This window comes from Myotis davidii, unplaced genomic scaffold (assembly GCF_000327345.1).
Source record: "Myotis davidii unplaced genomic scaffold, ASM32734v1 scaffold448, whole genome shotgun sequence".
NCBI lineage: Eukaryota > Metazoa > Chordata > Mammalia > Chiroptera > Vespertilionidae > Myotis > Myotis davidii.
In genome coordinates, this window is record NW_006383009.1 from 197,827 (window position 1) to 220,185 (window position 22,359).

The 22,359-nt window shown below is 46.7% G+C and overlaps 1 protein-coding gene across 1 annotated transcript in view; it reads left to right on the plus strand.

Moving 5' to 3' along the window:
• The window catches only part of PEBP4 (phosphatidylethanolamine binding protein 4), a 199,577-nt gene that overhangs the window by 83,384 nt on the left and 93,834 nt on the right, over positions 1-22,359 (plus strand). Inside the window, exon 4 of the mRNA XM_006778377.2 lies at positions 19,775-19,873. Within this exon, the coding sequence (XP_006778440.1) occupies positions 19,775-19,873 (99 nt within the window). The remainder of the gene's footprint in view (positions 1-19,774; positions 19,874-22,359) is intronic.

A 22,359-nucleotide genomic window follows, 5' to 3' on the forward strand; every position in this document is an offset into this window, starting at 1 on the left:
CTGGGGCAAGAAAAAAAATTAAAAGCCTGTGTTGTAAGGTTTGTTTTAAAATGTTTAGGCATTTAAAGTCATTTTAGCTTTTTCCAAGTGTTTGGCTCACAGTGTTCAGCAATTACCCCCACTGAGAGTGGCAAGCTCAGGTCCCACATATTCTCCGCAGCCACCTCAGACCCTGACACCGTGGTGCATTTTGGGGTGTGGGGGTGGTGCTGAGCTGGTTGCTCAGGGGACCCTGAGTGTTCCTCTACGTAGAACACAAGCCTTTGTCTGGTTTCCTCCACTCACACAGTGTCCCCTGATGGTGTTCGAGGGACATCACCGCGTCAGAAGGACAGTGGTGGGGCTGGTGGCAGCCATCCCCACAGGGAAGAGGGCCGGGGTGGGGGGTGGCCTTCTGCGGACATGCTTTCTGGGGCTGGGGCTTCTGCTCTTGCACTTACTTAAATGTAAAGCTTGAGATGCCCAGCCAGTGTGGCTCAGGGGTTGGGCATCGACCCAGGAACCAAGAGGTCACTGGTTCGATGAATCCAGAGCACATGCCTGGCTGCAGGCTCGATCCCCAGTTTCTAACTATCTATCCCTTTCCCTTCCTCTCTCTCTCTCTCAAAATAAAAATGCATTTTAAAAAATGAGTGAAGCAGAGAGGACCTAGCTAGCCCCTGGCCTCATGCAACCCCTCCTTTCTCCAATGAGGAGGCCCAAAGTCATCTAGTACTTACCAAACCAGAACTGGAACTGGGTGTCCTCTCCCTCGTGATGGCTGTTCCTCTCACCATACGGGGGTACTCTGTTGTTCCGGCCAGACAAACCCCACAAAACCTCTAGGACAATGAGGGACCAGAGAGATGGGGGTGTGGGTGGCGGACACTTTTCCAAGGATATGCTTTAAATGTAGAGCTCTCCGGAGCAGAAGAAACCCCTCACACACTCTACAGAGGATGACAGGATAGAAAATGACAAGATCCAACTTCAGGCTCTGAGCCTCCCTTCCCTGCAGTGGGCCTTTCAACAGACTTCCTTTCCCTGCCTTGGAGGGATAGGCCAAACCTGCCCTCCCTGTGGTCAAGAAATGTCGTAAAGAAAAATACATGACTTGGGGTGTCGGGACCAGAGATGAACATCACTCATGGGGATAGGAGCCTTGTTACTTATATTCTGAGGCCCAGTCCACCAAGGTACCGTCTGTTTGTTGCCTCTGCTGCTCTCCATCGCTGCCCCCGTGTGCTGTCTGTGCTGAGCCTGAGCCCAAGGCAAGGGCTCAGCCAACAGTGTTTGCGTTGATGTGTCATTTCCATCAGATCCCCTTTCTGCAACTTGCCAGTGTTGGCCACTCTCCGGTTCTTGGTACAGACTGACAGGGAGCAGGAGCCCAGGCCCAGGTGCCTTCTTCTCAGGAGGGAGCAGAGCGGGGTGCCGTGCCGCTTACCTGGCCAGGTGGGTGTAGACCTGGGCGCTCTGCCATCCAGCCTCTCCTGTCCTGCAGGAAGGGCTGTGAGAATGGCGGCGAGGTGACTTCATGGCCCGCTGCTCCAGCAGCCAAATGCGGGGTGAGCCTGGGTGGGAGAAGACATGGTTTCTCCGGGTGGGGTGGTGAGGAGCCCATGTGGTGTGACTAAGGTGACCAGATTCTCCTGCTAAACCAATCCACCTTTGTGTAAGCTGCTCTTCGGGTGCATTGGGGGCACCAGTGACCGTGGGAGGGAGCCAGACACCGTGATCTGTGAATGCATGCGTGTGTGTGCATGTGCGTGCGTGTGTGTGTGTGTGTGTGTGTGTGTGCAGGGAGTGACATTCAGAGGACACAAAAAGGAGAAGGGCACCCTCAGCAGCTGTCCAGGGTGGAGGTCCACGTAGGAGAAGGCCATTGAACTCAAAGCAAAGAGCATGCTCCCGGGCATTTTCCACGTGCTACTCCCTGTCCCAGACTCTGCGACCAAACTTATCTTCCAGGTGGGCCTGATTCAAACAAGCAAGAGAAGAGCAGGGAGCCCATACATCCCAAACCTCAGGAACCACATCATCCGTTTATGTGTTGATTCGTGCATTCATTCCACACCCGGCGAGACACTGTGCCAGGCCCCAAGGATAACTCAACAGCTTGCCCAGAGAAGCCCGTGGTCTGGTCAGAAGGTAGACTTCTAAAGAAATGATGTCTGTGAGCAGTTGAGGTGGAGGTAATGAGAGGTACCATATGGCGCATGAGGGCAGGACAAAGATGGTGGAATAACTGTGATTTTTAGGTTGGACCCTCAACCTTAAGGATGGCAAAGCATTTTCCCTAATAGACCGAAGAGCCAGGTACAGAATGGGCCATCCTTTCAATACAATTCTGCCTCATAGGATGGCAGAATGAGAGAGAGCCTACAGTTTCCTACATGTAGTGGTGAGCTTACTCTTCTCCCTGCCCCCCCTCCCCAACCCCACTTCTTACTCCCATGCAACCCATTCCATGTCTGCTCAACACTGACTCTTAGAAAGCCTTCCGTCAGGTCACATCCTTTCCACTGAGGAACCTGCTGTACCCTTCAAGAAAAAGAAGGCTATGTGGGGGATTTGTGTGGACCAGACAGGGAGTGGAAGGCTGGCAGGCCCCAGGTGGTCCTGGGAACAGAATTTCTTCTGCACCCCTGCCCTCACTCTTGGACTCTGGTCATTCTGGCTCCTGTGGGGGAGGAGAAAATTTCCCTTTCCCCCTCTTAGTTCTTCTGGCTGGTAAAAGAATTAAAATGACATAAGACAGATTAACGGGAGAAAAATAATCAAATTTAATTCCATAGGTACATACAGGAGTTCCATGCGAATATGGGGCTCCAGAACAAATGTGGCAGTTGATGCTTACATGCTAGAGCTTCAAGAAAGGGGGCTCATGGTTTGGGCTTCAAAGGGCAGGAAGGCAATTCACACAGAGATGAGGAAGCAAATGTTTGGTGAACAAATGTTGCAGGACCATCTTTAACAATGGAACCCAGAGAGAACTTTGACCAAATGGGCCTTTCTAAGTTCCTCCCTGCTATCACCTAGTACGTATAAATTATAGTTATCTATGGTGATAGCTCCTATTCTGCAGCAGCCCTCTAAATTCTTTTAGGATTAGGGGGAATCTAGTGGAATAACCATTGTATGTAGGATGGATCCTCAAGCTTAAGGACGGCAAAGCATTTCACACAATAGACGACAGAGTGAGGGTCTTTGTTTCTTCAAATAACCAACTTCAAATAATTCATATTCCAAAACATATTTTGGGGTGGCAAACTCTGCTCCCCTCAATCCTCATGAGTCTCACCCGTTTATAATTTTGAGTGACCCTGACTTTGACCACCCGCTGCTAATGGGTCTGGTTTAAAGGATGGAGGGCAGAATAGGATGAGTCCAGCCCAGCTTTTCTTGTGCCAGGGCATACACTGCTTGGTTTATGGATTGCCTGCCCCAGGGCAAGTGCCTACCATGGTCCAATCAACTAAGGAAGATAAGGTGGCTATCCTGTGAGTGGGTTAGGGACCTACCTCTAAAATCCCCTCAGCTAGAAAAGATTTCTCTCTCTCTCTCTCTCTCTCTCTCTCTCTCTCTCTCTCTCAACACCCGGAGACTCCATTATCCCAATCAGTGCTAATTTTCTAAATGAAAAAAAAAGTAGAAAAATTAAGTGAAAATGTAGGAAGGAAGCATGCAAAACCTTATTGGAATACTTGACATTTTCTAACCAAGCAAAGCCTCATGGTTTGGGATTTCCTTGTGGCATGACTTCACCATAATTTGCAGCAACTTCCTTTCCTCTCAGCTGAAAAATGCGAGTCTCTAGATGTCTAAATGTCTGTGGAGAGTTTCTGGGGCCTCCTCTTGGTTTTTCTTCTCTAATGATTCCTGGACAATATCAGCACTAAAAGCTAATGATTTCTTTTTTTTTTCTTTCTCAACCCTATTTCCACCAAGAATCAGCACCTATGTACTTTCTGAGGAGGCTTTGAGATAACTTGCTCTGAAGATGGAGAAGCCAAGACCCCTGAGAGTGAAGTGATTATCAGAAACGTCACTTTGATGTGGAGACAGGATAGATGAGAGGAGTGGAGAGGCGCAGCCTGGCCTAGGGCTCCTATGAGTGTGTCTTTTTTTCATTCCATAATATCATCCTTACCCCTGATTCAGAATCCAGGCTCTTCAAGCTTCCCAGAGAACTCAGGAGTGGCCCTTCTCATAAGCTAAGCTCATTACTTAAGAATGCCTCTGAATAATATGTATGTTTGGGGGTGAGGTCAGGAAAAGGAAAAGGTGCCAGTCAACCCCAAAAGATGCACTGGAGACCAGGCCCATTAAGACCTACTATTTCCTCTCTTCTGTATGATTCTATTGATGGATTGGTCGTGTGGCAGGTTGTTGAGAACCCTCAGATGTGCCCAGGTCCTCCTGGGCCTGATTTCTCTTGTTTTATTCCCTGCCATTAAGAAATGTTTATAGCAAAGCATTTGTGTGACACTTAGATAGAACAACTAGTTGCCTAGGAAACTGTCTATTCTACATGTGTTCCACTTCCTGGTATTATTTGGGTCCAGCTGCCTCAATTGGCCTTCTTCTCTAGCCTTCTTTTGACACCACCACCCCCACACCCACCACCATTTTATGCCAGTGGAGTAGCTCCTAACAGGGACTGGCTACATAATTCGTGGGCCCAGTGCAAAACGAAAACGCAGGACCCCTAGTTGAAACAACAGCAATAAACCAAGCCCTGCTCTTCTCAGTGCTACACAGCCCTCGGGCCCATGAATCAGGTATGGCCCTGCACCTCCCTATGGCTCAGTAGGGCTACAGGGATCCTGCCCTGGTGACAGAGACATACGTCTTCTGCTTTATCATAATAATAGCTTTTCACATGCTCGACCCACAGATTTTTAAGGCTCTCCGTGTTGAGCCCCGGGAAACAGGGCTCATACATAATGTAGGAACCAGGCATTACTTTTTGTAAACCATAGTTACTCTACTCAGGCTATTTGCATAATAGTTCCTACCTTTCAGCCCAAGAGGAGCTTCAGAATTGGCGCCATGGGCCAAAATGAACCACAGTCTGTCCAGTTATGATGGCTGCCTCTGGCCACCACACCCAGAGACTTTTATTTATTTTTTTTTATTTTTTGCTCAGAGACTTATAATGGCCCCAACTCTCTGCTCTGCTATCTGCCCTTAAGGATCACCTCCTGAAAGTCACAGTTTGCCTAAGCAGCCACTGTGCATCCATATCCCATAGGTGTCTCCTAACCTTTCAAAGAGCAATTTGTATTTTCAACCTGTCTCACCTCTTGGGTAATGAAGTAGATGAGCTTACCACCCACTGTGTATGTTAGCTGTTCCTTTTTCTGTACTAACTGCTTCCTTTTCAAGTGCCAAGAGTTCCCTGCAGTTCTGCCTTCCAGGATTTGAAGACCAAGACTGTGTTTGAACATTTGTACTCTCAGTGATTTAAAAGACTTTGCTCATTCCTTATCTCCTCCTCCCATGCTTCCCTGGCTGCTCCCTCTCACCCTCCCATTCCTTCTATGTGACCATTTTAGTGGCCCCTTTCGGCAGCACTGGAAACTGAGGACAGTGCTGCCATGCAAGCATATGATGGCTCTTCACAAATGTAGCACACTCCTTTATGTGTATTTCCTTACAGTTAAGCCTGACCTTCTATTTCTTCTGTGTCACAGGGACCCCTTGGGCTGGTGTCTTTAGGGAACAGTCTGTAGCAACTGTGATATACTTGTCTGAGTTGTCTTCCCAAATTACCCAGGATTCTGTCTGCCAAGGCCCAGCCAGGCACAGGCCTGCAGGGGGGCCACCTGCCCCCCTGTGCTCTCACACAACCCCTCAGGGCCAGCTTGGATTTCTCGCCACGGTGCGGGGGCGAGTAGGGGCATTTCTACCCGAGAAAGGATTCCCCCATCATCGGATTATCTGGGGTTTCATTGCAATCTTTGTAGAATAAAAAGTCTAAAATGGAGCCCCAAACACTTTAATCTAGAGGTGAACAGAAAAAGAGGTCCTTCCGTGGCTTTGCTTATTGCTGTCTCTAAGCACTTCCTTGTCAATAACAAAATATTTGGCACCAAAAGTTCTAATTTTGAAAGCAACCTTGTCAAAAGCCTTTGAAGGACTGAATACAATTTCATTTCCCACTCACTTGTTTACCTTCTCAAAGAACTGTAACCAATGAAGGAGGCATAACTGCACTTACGGAAGTCCCACCTCCTCTCCCTCAGAGTGCGGGAGAGCCCTGGCTCAGAATCACACAGAACTGGGCTTGATTTTTTCCTTTGCCACTTACTAACCATGTGCCCTTGGACAGGTTACTCAATCTTCCTAAGCCTCAACTTTCTCATCTTTAAAGTGGGAATAATAGTGGTGATCTCTATGTTGGCTATGGAATTAAATGAAGTAAAATATATGAAATGGTTGGAATCTAATACAACAGGGCTCAATTAATGGTAGCTGTTATCTGCTTGATAATCTTTACGTGAGGAGTACATCCAGGGTTCACTTTATATGGAAAGGCATTTATTTAGTGGTAAACTCCTTGGCTGTTAGTACAGTTAATGACATATTTTATTTATGCATTCAGCATGCACATCTATCTCATGTATGTAGAGATCCCAGGCCTGGTGATGGAAGTAAGTACACCAAAAACTCATATAATGTAACAAACAAGTCTTTAACACAGACATTCTCTCAAGGAGCTAATTCACATTCTTTCCAATCAAGTCTTTGGCCAAAAGATGTAGATGTTCCCAACATAACTCTAAAAATGTATCCATAGGTAGGGGTAGCTCAGAACCCTCCCCTTCCCACAAAAATTGATCCAGAGACATAGAAGCATGGAACAGACTGTCGAATCACAGAGGGAAGATGGGGGAGGGTGAGAAGAGATCAGCTAAAGAAGTTGTATGCATATATGCATAACCCATGGTTAAAACCTTCCCCTTCCCAATTTATTAATATTCTTTTATATTTAAAGAATCACATTTCAGCGGGGGGGCAGGAGGCGGGGGGAGCTGCCAATAGTGTATTCATTCAAACCTATGTATTTTGGTAAAAATTCTTTGATAAAGGCCTGCCAATCTCTGGAACTTACTAAAACTAGTTATAAAGCATATCTAGAATGTCCTGTCCGTTTTGAGGGTGATTGGAAGTGGGAAAGACATGTTAAATCTATCCAAAACCTGAAAATGTTTTGCACTGTGACCATCATCAGATTCTCCACCTGAGCTTTCCCAAAAATTTTTTAAAAATCATTTTATGGGTTTGGAGAGTAGTATTGAATTCACACAACACACAACACACAAATTTTTCCCAACAAATACCTTGTTTGCACCTGACCAGTCACATTCTGTGGGTTTCTCTCAAATGAAAATATTTCCTTGAAATTGGAAGAAGACTTACTAGTAGAAATCACATGGCTGTATTCTCTTGATTCATTTTTTTTTCTTTCCCCATCAAATGTACCCCTAGGCAAGCTTAACAGTGCCTTCCTCCTTGAGCATTCCAGTGGGGGTTGGGCAAGAGGGTAAGACCACCACTTTCAGCTTCACAGGATGAGATGTGTCACAGAGGCGGGCCCCTCGTATGGACGAGCAGGGCAGTGAGAAGAAAGGCCCCAGGACAAAGACACACCAGGTCATTGTACTCACTTGTGCCTTGTTTAGCACCCAGAGAAAGACGGAACCCACACACAATGCTTACAAATCAGTGCCTCAAATCCTCAAGTATTGGTTTTATGCTTTTAATAGTTATTATATTTCACACACCAAGTCTTAATTGCTCTTTGTAGTTCTCCTAACCCTCTATCAGAAGAACCCTTAGTATTGTGTAGTAACCCGTTCATTCTCCTAATAGCCTCTTCAGGACAGGAGGTCATTGAGATGGTCTCCTCCCATCTTGTGTGAGAAGAAGCGGAGGCCCAGTCACTTAGTTTAAACCTTCACCTTCCCACCAGCCCGCCTGGATTCCCCAGCATCTCCTCCAGACCTTGATATCATCTCGCTTCTTCAAGCAGGACACGCCATGCCATCTAACATGCTTCTGTCTCTGCCTAACAGCCCCATTCTTCTCCGCATCTCCTTATTGGGTAGTGTGACCATGGCTCCACCCACCTGAACCGGGGCCAAATCCCCTGGTGACCAACACCAACTCCAAAAGGCTGAGCCACCAGCCTAGCCACTCACCCCCATCTGGCTGGGCTTGGTCACCCCAAACAAGTGTGAAAACACCACCTTTGCCGGCCTGAATCCGAAAGAAATTGGAAACCTGCTGTTAGCTCCATTCCCACTCTCTTCTCATGTTTGCTGTTATTTTTTAACACGTTTTTTTTTTTCTCATAAAAGCACTATCCTCTTCCCCAGAGCTTGCCTGTAGCAAAGGCATGGTCTGTACAACTGCAATTATTTCAGAGAACAGATGGAGTGAGGAGCAGAAAGTCTGTTAATAGTAATAGAAATGCTACATGTTAACCTGGACAGCACACGATGACAGTCCCATGACTACCCGTTCTGTTCCCACCAGCTGGGCAACCAAAGTAGGAATGAGATATTCACAAACACAGCCATCAGCCACGTAGCCACCCAAAGTTAGAACTCAAATTCCTTCACACCAGGGGCCGTGGCGACTGCCGTGGCTCAGGCCGAGAGCAGAGGAAGCCCAGCCACAACTCAGCACCAGGCCTAGCAGAATTGCCCTAGCTCTGGTTCAAATGCCAAGGCCTCCTGGGCTGGCTGAGGCCCAGATTCAGCTTCTAGGCAAACACTGGCCCTAGCAGGGAGCCAATCCAACCAGCACTTCAGAGCCATGCTCTGGGGAGGAAACATTAGGTCTGGCTGGGCTGACCTTGACTTCCTGGGAGGCTGTGGGTGAGTGAGAGGCCTGGCTCAGGAGCCAGAGGCTTCGGCTCCCCCAGGCCGAGGTCCAGCAGGACAAAGGCGAGTCTCTGTGCTAAGTGTTGTATGGTCAGTCGGGAGCAGCAATACAGAGGGCTTGCCCAGCTCTGGGACCAAAAATTTCTTCCCCCTTCCAGAACACGAAAAGAAAACAATGTCTTATCTTGACAGAGGAAGTGGGTACATTTATTTCAACAAATATTTCTTAAGCGCCTACTGTGTGCAAGAAAATATGCCAGGCCCTTTAGGAACAACAAAGAAATAATTGTCCCTACCTTCAAGAAAATGATAATCTAATAAGAGGGACCAAGATAAGCCCAAGTGTAACTGGGTGCATAGCAGAGCATGGTGAGTGCCCAGCGAAGGTACAAACAGCGTGCTCCTGGGTTCCAATAGCAAGGACAGCGTGTCTTGTCCAAGGGGCTTGGACGATGTCCTCCTGGAGGAGGTGGGGGCATTTGAGATGTGTCTTGAAGAATGGGGTGGACTTTCTGGTGGGCACAGAGGAGGGGAGGCAGAATCACACTTGAGGTCAGACCCGTCCCAGTCTGTGTGGGCATGCGTGGGGCGACGGAGGGACCAGCTGGCGGGCTGACTGAAAGCAAGCTGTAGAAGGCCTCCAGTGTCAGGTCACAGAGTTTATATTTAAGTCAAACGTCTGTGGAGAGCTGTTCCTCAGAAAGATGATCGCCACTCTGTGCTTGCAAGAGCCAATTCTGTGACCTCGTGTTGGTCGCTTGGATGGGCAATGGTGTGAATATTTACTCGTGAAAATGAGCTAGCACTGCAGATCCGGGAGCGTGTTTGTGTCTTTACTTCTTTGTTTTCTAAAGAACTTGCTTACCAAGACACCCTGGATTACTCTAATAGAAGCCAGCGCTAATGAGTAGGAAGGGAGGGTAGACAGGTCATGGGCCGGTTGGGAGACTGTTGAAATAGTAGAGACAAGAGCTGGTTCAGACCTTACCCAACGGGTCAGAGAGGATGAGAACGGTGAGAATAGGCTCCAGAAAGTGGATCAAGAAGGAATTGAACATGATTGGAGAGGGAAGAGTCAACAGATGATTCATATTTTGAATTTGATGGGTGACAAAATGATAGTGCCGTTCAGAGAAACAGGTAAGTCAGAGGAGGAACTGGTGAGTGGGGTGGACGTGAGTGTAGCTTTTGGAGGTATAATTATTCTTCTGATAACGAATTAAAGAAAGGATCCACACACGGTGTTTCTCATATGCTCCCCTTTCCCTTTCTTTAGTTTCCTCCTTCTCCTCCCTCCTATGCAGAACGAATAATAAAACATTCCTCACCTGACATGCGGGCATTTCTGCTGGCTGCTTGGCTGTGTACGGGGCTTTGAGATTTAAATTCGTCTCTCAGCTTTATTAAGCCAGGAAAATTGCAGTGGGCCAAAAGGTCAGAGTGCGGGCTCTGGGGAGGAGTAAAATACCGTGAACTCGGCAGGATTTGAACTCACCACTCACAACTCCCATCCCCTTGGCATGCTGCCAGAACCGCTGAGCCAGGCGAGAGCATTCCTTCCCCCAGCCGTCTTGAGTGGGCAGATGCTACGGAGCGACCGCCATCCCCAGAGGACCGGGCAGCACAGTGGCAGAAGGCATTTGATTCGGAGATGCTGGCACATGTTGCCAATAAGTTCATCTTTGCAGGATGTATGTTTTAAATTACACGAGTGCCCAAGAGACCGAGGTGTGGAGGAATTGGCAACACGCAAACAAAAACCATAGTGCTGTGAATCAGAGTCAAGCCCAGTTCTGTCCCTCTACCTCCTGACCTTGCCTGCCCTTCTCTGCAGGGAGCGGAGGGAGGAATTGGGAGACAAGGGACATGGTTTTAAGTCCCCGAGAAGCCCTTCACTTGCTCACAATGACTGGCATTTATTGATCACTTAGTACGTGCTGGGTGCTATTCTGAGCCATTTATGAACTCAATGTGCATAACACTCTAAGAGAAAAGCATGATGGTGGTTATAATCTCTATTTTATACAGAGATCCTGAGGCTCAGAGAGTTTAGGCAACTTGCCCAAGGCCACACAGTAACTAGATAGGATTCACATCACTAAGGTATATGGCCTCGGACAGATTCTCTGATCCTTCTCAGCCTATTTTCCCATCTGTAGCCTCAGAATAATAACCTCTATTTAGGGGATTTTTTCCTATAGTGACCCCTTGTTTCCAGTAATGTGACTCTTGGCCACATCAAATTATGGCCTTAACTGACTCAGACCCAAATCACCTGCCACCTCTGACCACAACATCTGGCCCTGCTGAATCATATTTTATTCTTATGCTGACTTTCTCTAGACAGAAGTACCCCCACTGCCGCTCACACTCTGCCCGGGAGTGTTTTGCCCCTCACCTGTGTCCCCGTAGCCCCTTGTGTAAGTCTCCCCAGAGTGTCACACTGTACTGCTGTTCACGGCTCTGCTGTCGGTTTGTGGGCCATGCCAGGGCATCTTCACACAGACTGAGTGTAGGGTGTTGGGCCGGGGAGCTGAAGTCATTGAAGAAATGGGGATCTTCAGCCTGAACAAAGGTGAGAACTGCCTTCAAATGCGTGAGAGGCTATCCTGTGCCGGGAAGGCAGCACTTGTTCTAGGCAGTTCTCAAAGAAAGGACAGGAGCCAGTGTGAGCTTCAAGGGGCCGTGTTTGGCCCCATGAGATGTGGCCTAGCTGGACTTGAATGAGTCGCATTCACAGGGAACGGGGGACACCCCTTGCTGGAGGTGCCATGACCGTGCTGGGTAGTTGCTGACCAGGTTTGCAGTAAAGGGAATGTGGCCCCAATTTCCTCACTGTTCCAGGATTCTGTGATCTGTCCCACTCCCAGGCAAGCTTAGAGGCCCGGCCCACTGTCTCTGTGTGCTCCAGTGTCCCAGGCTGCACTGGGCATGCGAGGAGCTCAGTCTCTCGGGCTCCAGGCACTGGGGACAGATCTTCTGGAGCAAGTCTGCTGGCCATTAAGGCAACTGCTCTTCCAGGGACCACCGGGAACCAACACTGAGGCCATTTGTTCACAGTAGCAAAACTTGACCCATGGACATTGCTTCACAGTCTGAAAAAATACTCCCACACTTGTAACTCGTTTTCTTTTTAGAATAACCCTGTTGTATGAAACATAAATTATTGTCATTTTGCAGACAGTAACCCGCCCCGTGGTGAGAGTGACTAGCACAGCCCCAAACGCTCAGCCTATTCAGGAGCCATTCAGGCCAGGGTCGAGGCCCTCTGTCCTTTACTTGTCATCTTTCCACGACATCGGTTGCCCTTCTGAAGAGCAGCCTCTGGCACTCACTTGCCAAAACCAGCACAGAAAACTGAAGTATGCATCAAGTAGGAATGCGTTTGGGTGCGAGGAAGAAAAGTCCCTACCACAGGGACTGTGGACTTTATTTGTTTCATGCAACAGCAAGTCTAGGGGCTGGCAATCCTGGGTGGATTCAGCTGCTCCAGGACCCGGGCTCTTTCCATCTTTCTGTTTCACCATCCTTAATACATAGGCCTTCAACCTTCTGATTGGCCCCTAGTGGTCACAGGATGGCTGCTACACACCCAACATCACATCCATATTCCAGACAGGAAGAACGGAATGGGTAAAGGGGCAAAAGGCAACAACAGTTTTCTCCTAGTGAGTCCTTGTCCTTTGTTCAGGAGCAGATCCCTTCCTGGGGACTTTCTCCTCCGTCTTCTTGGCCAGAACGTGGCCTCCCCTCGGTGCAAGGAAGGCTGGGAGACCCAGTACTGCAACTTTCCAGCCTCTACAGTAGAGGAAGGCAAGGGGGAAGGGTAGCGGATCCACAGTGACTACACAACACCTCTGCCCAAATGTGTCAACGCCTGACATGAGCCCCAGCTCCCGGGTCAAGGTGCCTCGGTCCACACAGCCCAGGAAGTGTCTTTGTCAGCAGCTATGGAGAGAGAGGATGGCCTCCTGAATGCCAGCCTGAAATGTGAGTCTGTCCTCGGAAAGGAAAGGCTTTAGGCTCAAGGGACACCACCGACTGCATCCTGGTGGGACCATCAGCCCTGGTGAGGAGCAGCTGTTACACTCAACCTCCCCCAGGAAGAAGGCTCTTAACTAGATTTCCCATGCAGAACTTTGTGGGGGAGGTTCAAACACAACCAACCCACCATAGGCTAAATTTGTATGCCAACCAACATCGTAATGAATAGTGGGAGTGGAGGGTGACTTCAGCTTCTCGATTTGGTGCCCGAGGCCCTTAATCTTCCGAGCCCAGGCACAAGGGACCCCAGCCGAGGTCGTGGAAGCTGCCCCCTTTATGTAGAGGGCGCATGGTCTTCCCTGAGGGCACTAAACAGGAAGAGAAACCTGGGTTTCAGTCAGTAATGGATTTGGTTGAGGACTTTCGGGAACCAGATTTTAGGACTGTAGATCTCGCCAGTAACTCTACATTAGTGTCACCTGGGGAAACTTCCAGATTAACACCAATGCCTGGGCCCCACTCCAGATCCCTTAAGTCAAGGGTCCAGCTTTGGCAGCTTTAAAAATCTCCCCTGGTGCTTCTAATATTGAGGCAGGGATAAGAACTACTGCCCGGAAGAGATTGGCTCTCCACTCAACTTGACCATGAACCTTAACCTCATCGGGCCAGCTCAATTTTTCATTCAAGGATACATGAGTGCTGTAGGCAACAAAACCACATACATAATCATATCAGAAACTAGAGAATTACAAAGCCAGACACTCAAGTTTCCTGTGGTCTCCAAATGAGTTGAATGAAATATCTGAGGTAAGGACCCTGTTCTAAAATGCACGTGGGGTTGTTTTAATTGGAAAAGGTAAGACACACAGATGGACGGGATGGTCACGAAGGAAGAAGAACCTGTAACTCACAGGTCCCCAGAAACAGGAGTCATGGCAGCCACACAGGGTCACACAGGGAAGCACCAGGGTCGGTCATGAGGTGAAAGCATGGGCGAGAGCCTTTATTGTGATTTTTGTGGGAAGCAGTGGGTGAGGCAGGATAGCTAAGTCTAGGATTGACTGGTTTGAAGAATTCTGGTGGACTCGGGCACAGGGGCTGCCCCTAGTTGTCAGGCTCCTGGCCCTGGGATCATTATGTCAGGGAGATAGTGGCTCAGCCCGATAATAGAGGTGATGCAGGGTGTAGGGTGGGTTTGCATTTGAAGAGCCTGCCCTCAGGTGAGCGTTTGCTGTCTCTAGAAACTGGCAGCCTCTCCAGGGTCAGCAAGGCCCTATTGTCAAAGCATCAGAAAACGAAATACATGATGAATACAGGCCCCACCTTCTCAGTACTTCTAGGACTTGAGACTCTCCATAGGCATCCTGTCATATCTGTCCAAAGAATACTTTCACTCCTTCCCTCTGGGAAAGGAAGCTACACACAGACCCCTCGCATGGCAAGGTGGAGGGAGGTCTCGGAGCCTCTATAAGGTTCACCTGCACGTCAGGAAAGGCCCTCTGCCCGGACACTGCTGAAGTACAGAGAGGGTTCCATAAGATTTTGTAACCTACCCATTGTTTCTGTGTACCTTAAAAACTCCGGGCATCAACATAAAGAAACATGTATGTCAATTTTATAGGCAAAAATGAGATTTTACTTTATAATTTGCATATCTTTGAAATCAAACACTTGTGCTTTTATTGATCATTTGCATTTCTTATTTTATGAATTGTCTATCCATGTCATTTGTCTATTTTCCCATTGGGTTATTACTCTTTTTCTTTTTAATTAATTTATTTTTGTTTTAAGATATTTGAATCTTTATTGTTGAAAGTATTACATATGTCCCCCTTTTCCCCAGCCTGCCCCTTCCCCCTCCCCCCACCATTACTCATTTTCTTATTAACCTAAAAGCTACTTTATATAGTAAGGATATTAATCCTTCTTCATAGGTCTTGTAAATATTTTCTTCCAGCTTACTATCTTTGAATTTTATTTTGCTTTTTTTGTCATAGAAAAGTTTCAAAATTATATCTAGTTAAGTTTATCAATCTTTTCCTTCATGCCATTTACTGCTAACAGTTTGGTGTATTCTATGCATTGCAAATATATTTATAAGTATATATATAGTTAAATATATAAAGTTTTCCTGCACATTTTAGATTATATTATACAAATTATTCTGAAACTTACTCATTTCAGTTACTAGCATAATCATGAATATTTCCCATATTAAAATATAAAGCTCTAACTCTAATGTGGTATTCCATTATAGGAACTACTATAATTTTATTGAATCAGTTTTTAAATTTTTTTTATTTTCACATTTAAATTTGAACATTTTGGGGGTTGAGAGAAATAGAGACTGAAGTTTATTTATTCCACGTTTTGAACCAATTGTCTCAATAGGACTTGTAAAATAATCTGTCCTTTCCCCACTGGATTGAAATAACTTAATCACATAATAAATATCATATATTTGCTAACATATTAAATACACCTAAATACACCTATATTTAGAACATTGGTTTCTCTCTAGGTTTTCTATTTTGCTTCATTTGTTTATTTATTCCATAATCAGCACAACATGGTTGTAATTATTTTAGTTTGTAATATATTTTAATACCTACAAAGTCAATATTATCCCATTTCATTTTTTTCAATATTGCCTTGGCTAATGTTTTTCTGCATTTATTCTGAAATTTAGAATCATTCTATGAAGTTCCCAAAACATCTATTTAGGGTTTTGATTGGAATTGTGTTAAACTGGCTAATTAATTAAAGAACTAGTGACATAATTTGCTAATGATTATTTCAGTTTAAAAGCATAGTGTGTCTCTCTCCATCTCATCAAGTTTTGTTTTTATGTACACTTAGTAATGTTTTTGTTTTCTGTGTAAGTCTTGCATTTTTTTCATCAAGTTCATTTCTAGATATTTTATATTTTTATTAAAATTTTTTAAATAAAATTTTAAAAGTATATTTTCTAATGGATCATTATTATCTGTAGGAAATACTCATTTTGTGTTCCTTTTGTAACAACTCACTTTACGGAATATTAGTTTAATTGTTTTCAGCTAATTCTTGTGGATTTCTCATGTAGACAATCATGTCATTTGCAAAAAAATAATAACTAATTTTTCTAATATTTTCATCTCTTTATTCTTTTTTTCTGAGTTCTTAAAGATTTTCTTGGGTTTATCTTCATATTCCCTGATTTAATGTTCTAAAGTATATAATATGTGGTTCACTGCTTCTTTTGGATTTTAATATTCAACAATCATTTTTCTCTAAAATACTCATCTTTGGAAAGTTGCCAAACTTTCTCCCACTTGTCAAAACCAATGGTCCTTATCCCCTGATGGTTCTGATATACTGACTTGATCCCCACTCCTTCCTGGAACTTCCTTTTCTCTTGGCATCCATGCCACTGTGCTCCCTGGTTCTCCCTCTAACTCTCCTCCTCAGTCTCTCTGTCCTCCCCTCTGAGTTCCCAAGTTCCACTCTAGTTGTTCTTCTGTTCTCGCTCTTCAAGTTCTCACTGACAATCTCATCCGCCCCTATGCCCACCACCCACAGGCCAGGTTTTGAGAGAGTTCCAGCCTCATAGTTCCATTTAAGGTACATCCCTGCCTGGATGTTTTAACACCAAACCCACTGTCTCCCAAATGTGTTACTCCTGTTATTCACAGTGCCATCGTCCACTTAGTTGCCCAAGGTAGAACCTCAGCAGCATCCTAGACATCTTCCTCTCCCGTGTGTGTCTGCCCTATCCAGTCACTTCATGCTGTTGACTTAGTGGTACGAATGCCTCTTATCTCTCTCTCTCTCTCTCTCTCTCTCCTACTTGACTTTTCAGGCCTTCAAGATCTCCAGAGCACCCAGTTGTCTCTTTCCCCACTCTACTTTTAGTCTTTTACTCATCCTTGTCACATGCCTTCCCAAAACACATTTAGTCATGCCAGTTGTTTGTTCAAACAATTTCAGTGGATTCTGTTGCAAAACAAATTCCAAACAGATAGGGCTTTCTGTTATCTGGTTCCAATAACCCTTCTATTTTTCACCCTCTATTCCTTCTAGACACCCTATGCTCCAGCACACCAAGACTCTCACCATCCCCCAGTCAGCTTTGCACAGCCCCTTCCCTTTGCATACTGCTTGTCCTTCAAGATCAAGTTCAAAAGACAATTCCAAGAAGCCTTCCTGGACTCCTGAGTTGGAGAGGTTTAGGATCCCTCCTCTGTGCTCCGGCTGTATCTGATAAATGCTCCTTTTCTCAGGCACTTTGCGCGGGAACTGCAGTTATGTCTATGTCTATCTCTCCGTCCAGATCAAGAGGAGGCGCAGGACTCCTCTATCTATCTTGCTCACTTCTCACTCTCACGCACCCTTCTCTCCAGCATACTCACCGGTCTAAGTTTCTATTCAAGTTAAACCCAGCTACCACTTATTCCATGCCTGCATTGAACAGTTAAAAAGTACACATCTGAGGCATGTAATATTACCTAGTAACCTTACTATATACCTTTGTATATTCAGCTTCTCACTTTCCAACTATTTCTCACTCTTTCATACCTTCCTCTCTGTCTTCAGACTTCCTCAAATTCCTCTTCCCCTAATGATCTTGCAACTAATTCACTGAGAAAATACAAGCAACCAGAAGACAATGTCCTCACTCCCTACCACATCTTCCAATTCCCTGTATCCTCTGCTCCCACCAAAGGCCCAGCTCTCCCCTTTTTCTCTGTCCTGTCCCCTCCCACTTCCCAGTCTTGGCTCTTGCAGTGGTCTCCTTTTTCTTCTCTAGCATACACAACTCTCTTTCTACTGGATCATTTCCATTGGCCTGCAAGCCTGCCTCATTGTCATCTGTTTCTTAAAATACAGGAATAAAGATAAAGCGTATCTTTTGACTCTTTCTCCCTACTAATAAGAACCACTCTATGTTTCAGCTGTCCTTCACACCAAACCTTTTCAAAAATCATCTTGAATAACTATCTCCAATTCCTCATCTCCCACCTCATCTCCAATCAAACCTCCATCCTTTCTACTCCACTGAAACTGGTCTTGCCAAGATAACAGCGGTCTTCTAGTTATCGAATCACGTTGTCACAACTGTGTCCTCAGCTTGCTCTATCCTTCAGCTGCATTTGGCACAGTTGACCACTTCCTCCTTCTTAGAACACTTCCTGTCTCAGACTTCATGATATCTACTATTACCTATACCTCCCTGGTCTCCTTTGTTTAATTTTCCTTCTCCTCTCTTCTCTTCTCTTCTCTTCTCTTCTCTTCTCTTCTCTTCTCTTCTCTTCTCTTCTCTTCTCTGTTAGAGTTCAGTCATATTCCCCATGTCTGATCTTCCCATGAATAATTTCATTGGATTCTATGGATTTAGGCCCAACTATGTGTTAATGACTCCCAAATTTATACATCCGGTCCAGAATTCTCCCCCAAACTCCAGACTGTGACTTATATACTTGTCCTCTAAGAAGCATTTCTAACTTAACAATCAGTTAAGTTTCTGCACAATTAAGTTAAATTGTAGCCCCAATTTGTAGTGTTTGTGGATTTCTATAGTGCAAATACTCCCACCATAGCCAATTTCAAGCTACTCCAATTTCAAGCTGCAGAAACAAATGGCAGAAATAACATATCTAAAACAGAACTCTTGATGTTCCCTTTCAAACATTCTTCTCTCCAAGTCTTCTCTATTCATTAAATAGTACCATTCTCCCAGTTGCTCCAGCCAAAACCTCAGGTATCATCCTTGATTTCTCTTCCCCCACCCCTTCCTCACTGCTCTACTATCTAGTTCATCAGCAAATCCCTTGGATTCTACCTTAAAATACTTCCCTAATCCATCTACCTGCTTCCATTGCTGCCATCCTAGTCCAACATGCCATCATCCCACACTACACTACGGCGGTAGCCTCCAAACTGGCCTCCTGGCTTCCCCTCCTGCTTCCTGCCGACCATTGATTCTCCACACAGCCACCAAAACAATCCTTTAAAAATGGAAATCAGAGCATATCATTCTCCTGCTTTCGTCTCCTGACTACAACCTCCCAATGATTCTGCATTGCACTTAACCCCCATCCTCATCCAGGCCCACGAAGCCCTCTGTTGTTTTGCTCCATCCACCTCTCCAACCCTGCCATGTCCACACACATACACACCCTCGCTTGCCACTAGCCACATGGCATTCTTTCTGTTCCTCCAACCTTAACTTTTTTCTGCCTGAAGGCCTAGGTATCAGCTATTTCCTCTTCTTGCAATGCTTACTCCCTCTCACTCTACCCTATTTTATTAATCATAGTACTAATCAAACTTAACATTTCCTCAGGTTTTGTTTGTTTGTTTGGGTGTGTATTTTTAAAATATGTATATCTTACCTAGAATAAAAGCTTGCTGAAAGTATGGACCATACTGTCTTGCTATTTGTTGGAATCCTAGTACCTAGAACAGTTGCAGGCACATAGTGGGTGTTCAGTGAATGCTTGTTGAAGGGATGAGTCCTGACCCAGAGTAAGATCTCCTATATTTGCTGAATTAATAGATAAGTCGCCCCAACTACACTGTGAGCTTCTTGAGAGCAAGCCCTGTCTTAGGTTCCTTTGTTTCCTCCGCAGCACCTAGCATGACGCTAGGGATTTCCAGGTGCTTAGCAAATATGCGTGTTTGATTTATTCCTTTTCATACCGGGAAGTCGAACTTTTTAAGCTGTCTTCTTAGTGAACTTCTTTTCTCTGAGCACAAGCGTGAGGCACAAGAGGAAAGTCATGAGAACCAAGATGACCTAGGTAGGAAGTTATAGGGGTGGGTCAGCCATTATAGGTGAGAATAGAGATAAAAGATGGTCTGCACCTGGTAGTTTTCCCATCACTATTCTATATGCCATAACGATGCATTTCTTTTTGGTGACTGTGTTACAGAGTGCAACCTACATCCTGATAATGGTGGATCCCGATGCCCCTAGCAGGTCTTCACCCCAAGCTCGGTTCTGGAGACATTGGCTGGTGACAGATATCAAAGTAAGCCAGCCGAGAGGCGCTTTCTGATTCACTGGGGATTATGGCTGGAAGATTGTTATCATTCTCTGCGGTTCTCAGTTCTCATTTCACGAGGGTTGAAGACTCTGATGTGCAAGGACTTCTGCGTCAGGTCACCCCCCAGCTCCTAGCTGTCACAGCCCCTCCCAAGTTTTCTAACAATTTCAGAAATGTCCCAGGGTCAATGGTGCACAGGCAAATGGGCCGTCAGAATAACAGGGGGAGGAGCCCCAATTTGTAGCGTTTGCTGATTTCTGTAGTGCAAATACTCCCACCATAGCCAATTTCAAGTTACTGAATTAAGGACTAACACACAATTTCTGAAAATTTAGCAATTGGCTCTGGCACCCCACTGCCAGGGCCTGGGTTCAGGGGCATGGGGTGATTCTGTGCAGTCCAGGTGGCAGAATTGGTGGGGGGCATCCGGCAGGACCTCCTCCTGATAGACAGACATTTCCTTTCTTTGTGCAGGATGAATTAAGGACTGACTCACACAATTTCTGAAAATTTAACAATTGGCTCTGGCACCCCATTACCAGGGCCTGGGTTCGGGGGCATGGGGTGATTCTGTGGCAGAATTGGTGGGGGGCATCCGGCAGGACCTCCTCCTGATAGGCAGACATTTCCTTTCTTTGTGCAGAAACAAATGGCCTCCCCTCCTCTTTGTCCCTTTGCCCTCACATTTGTGAAGGAGCCTGGCTCACACGTTCTGGTGTAGGTCTGAGGAGCTCAAACCTGGTAGATTGTCAATGGCATTCTGTAGGGATGGGTGGAGGGAAAGTTCTAATGACAGACAAGCTCACTGAGGGGCTTCTTAGAGCTTTCGGTATCCTAACATGCACTATTTAATATGCATTTATTTTCCAACCTCATTCATCAAACGAGGAGGTTGTCATGATGACCCAGTGAGAACATACTGCGAGCATTCGGAGAACATAAAGGACGCCATAAGGAGCTTGTGTTCTTCCTTCTAGAGCTGTGGGGCAGAGGAAGGGGCATCCGTCTGAACTAGCTATTGGCATGCCTGAGCAAGGCAAGAGCTCTCACTGCCACTGGAGTAAGGGGCTTGGGGGGGAGTTACCCTGGCAACCAGCCCTGCTCAGTGACCACAGGCCCTTCACAGGATGCTCAGGTGCTCCACACTGCCCAGCCGAGCACCCTTCGGCCTGCTGGGGAGCCTTGGGGACACCATAAGCATTTGAAGGGGCAGAGCTCGGGGAGATCTGTGCCATCAGGGGAGGGAGGAGAGCTGAGGGCACAAAAGGAAGAGACTGGATCTTGCCCCAGTCTAGAGCGTTGCCATCCTCTGAGCTTGGTGGTCATAAGGGGCTGACCACCACACACGGCAGTCTCTAAGATGGTTCATGGGGCAATTCTGAGGCCAGAAATCAGAAGCTGTTGGGGATGAAATAATTTCAGCATTGAGGCTGCCTCTCTCCTAAGCCTGAAGTCCCCCTGCCCATTCCCCTCACCACAATACTCACTCAAGACAGTTCCCTCACACAGCCTTGTGGTGTACACATAGGTTCTGCCTCAGCAGCCCAGCTCAGAAGCAGAGCAGGTGGTAGCTGGCAGGCGGCAGCTGTCGGCAAGGCTGCTAAGCCGCAGAGCTTACCAAGGGCACCTGCCCGGCACAGCCCTCTGTCTTCCCGCTCAGGCTGGAGAAGGCTTGGGTTTCGGCCGCATTTTCACCCACTTTCCCCGATCCAAGGGGCCAGCAGGAAGGAGCAGCTCTCAGCTATATCCACTTAGCCTGCCCACCAGCCCACAATTTCCGCCAGCCACAAAGCCCACGGACACCAGGCCCTTTTGGGTCTCAGGCTGTGGGCCTTGGCCAAAGGAGGAGAGGTTCTAATCACACTCAGAGGCGCTTCCTTTGTGTGGGTGTTAGCTGCTGCTGGGTGATCTCCAACAGTTAGAGCACCTTCGGGTCAGCTTATCAAACACAGATTCCCGGGCACCGCTGCAGGCAGGCAGGAGGGCGCGGCAGCCGAGGTTAACAAGCACCCAGGCGGAGTTTAGCAGTTTGAAGGAAGAGGGAAGAGTTCCGTGTCAGAATGCCTGGGTCATGGTTAATATCAGCAATTTTCAAAGCAAAGGCACTTTGAAACGTCCTTTTGATCCTCATAATGACTTTGTGAACTGGGCATTATCCCCAGTTTAGAGATGGGTTGTGGAGGTGGGTCTTCAATCCAGGACCCCAACTCCAAGCGTCCGCCCTTCCTGCCATGCCTTGTGGTTTGGGTTCACAGCACACCTCCTCTATCAGCTCCACTGTGGCAGGGGCGTGCCCCCGTGCCCCCTGCAAAATGGGAAACTGGTCTCTTTACTGCCCCCCTCCCCATCCCAGGGCCCTATTTCTGGTTATTTTTATGGGGAGATGCGTCCAGGCATCCTCCCCAGAAAACGCTATCTTGGTAAATGAAACACCCCTGACCAGCGTGGTGAGCCCCATAGAGGTAAACCCT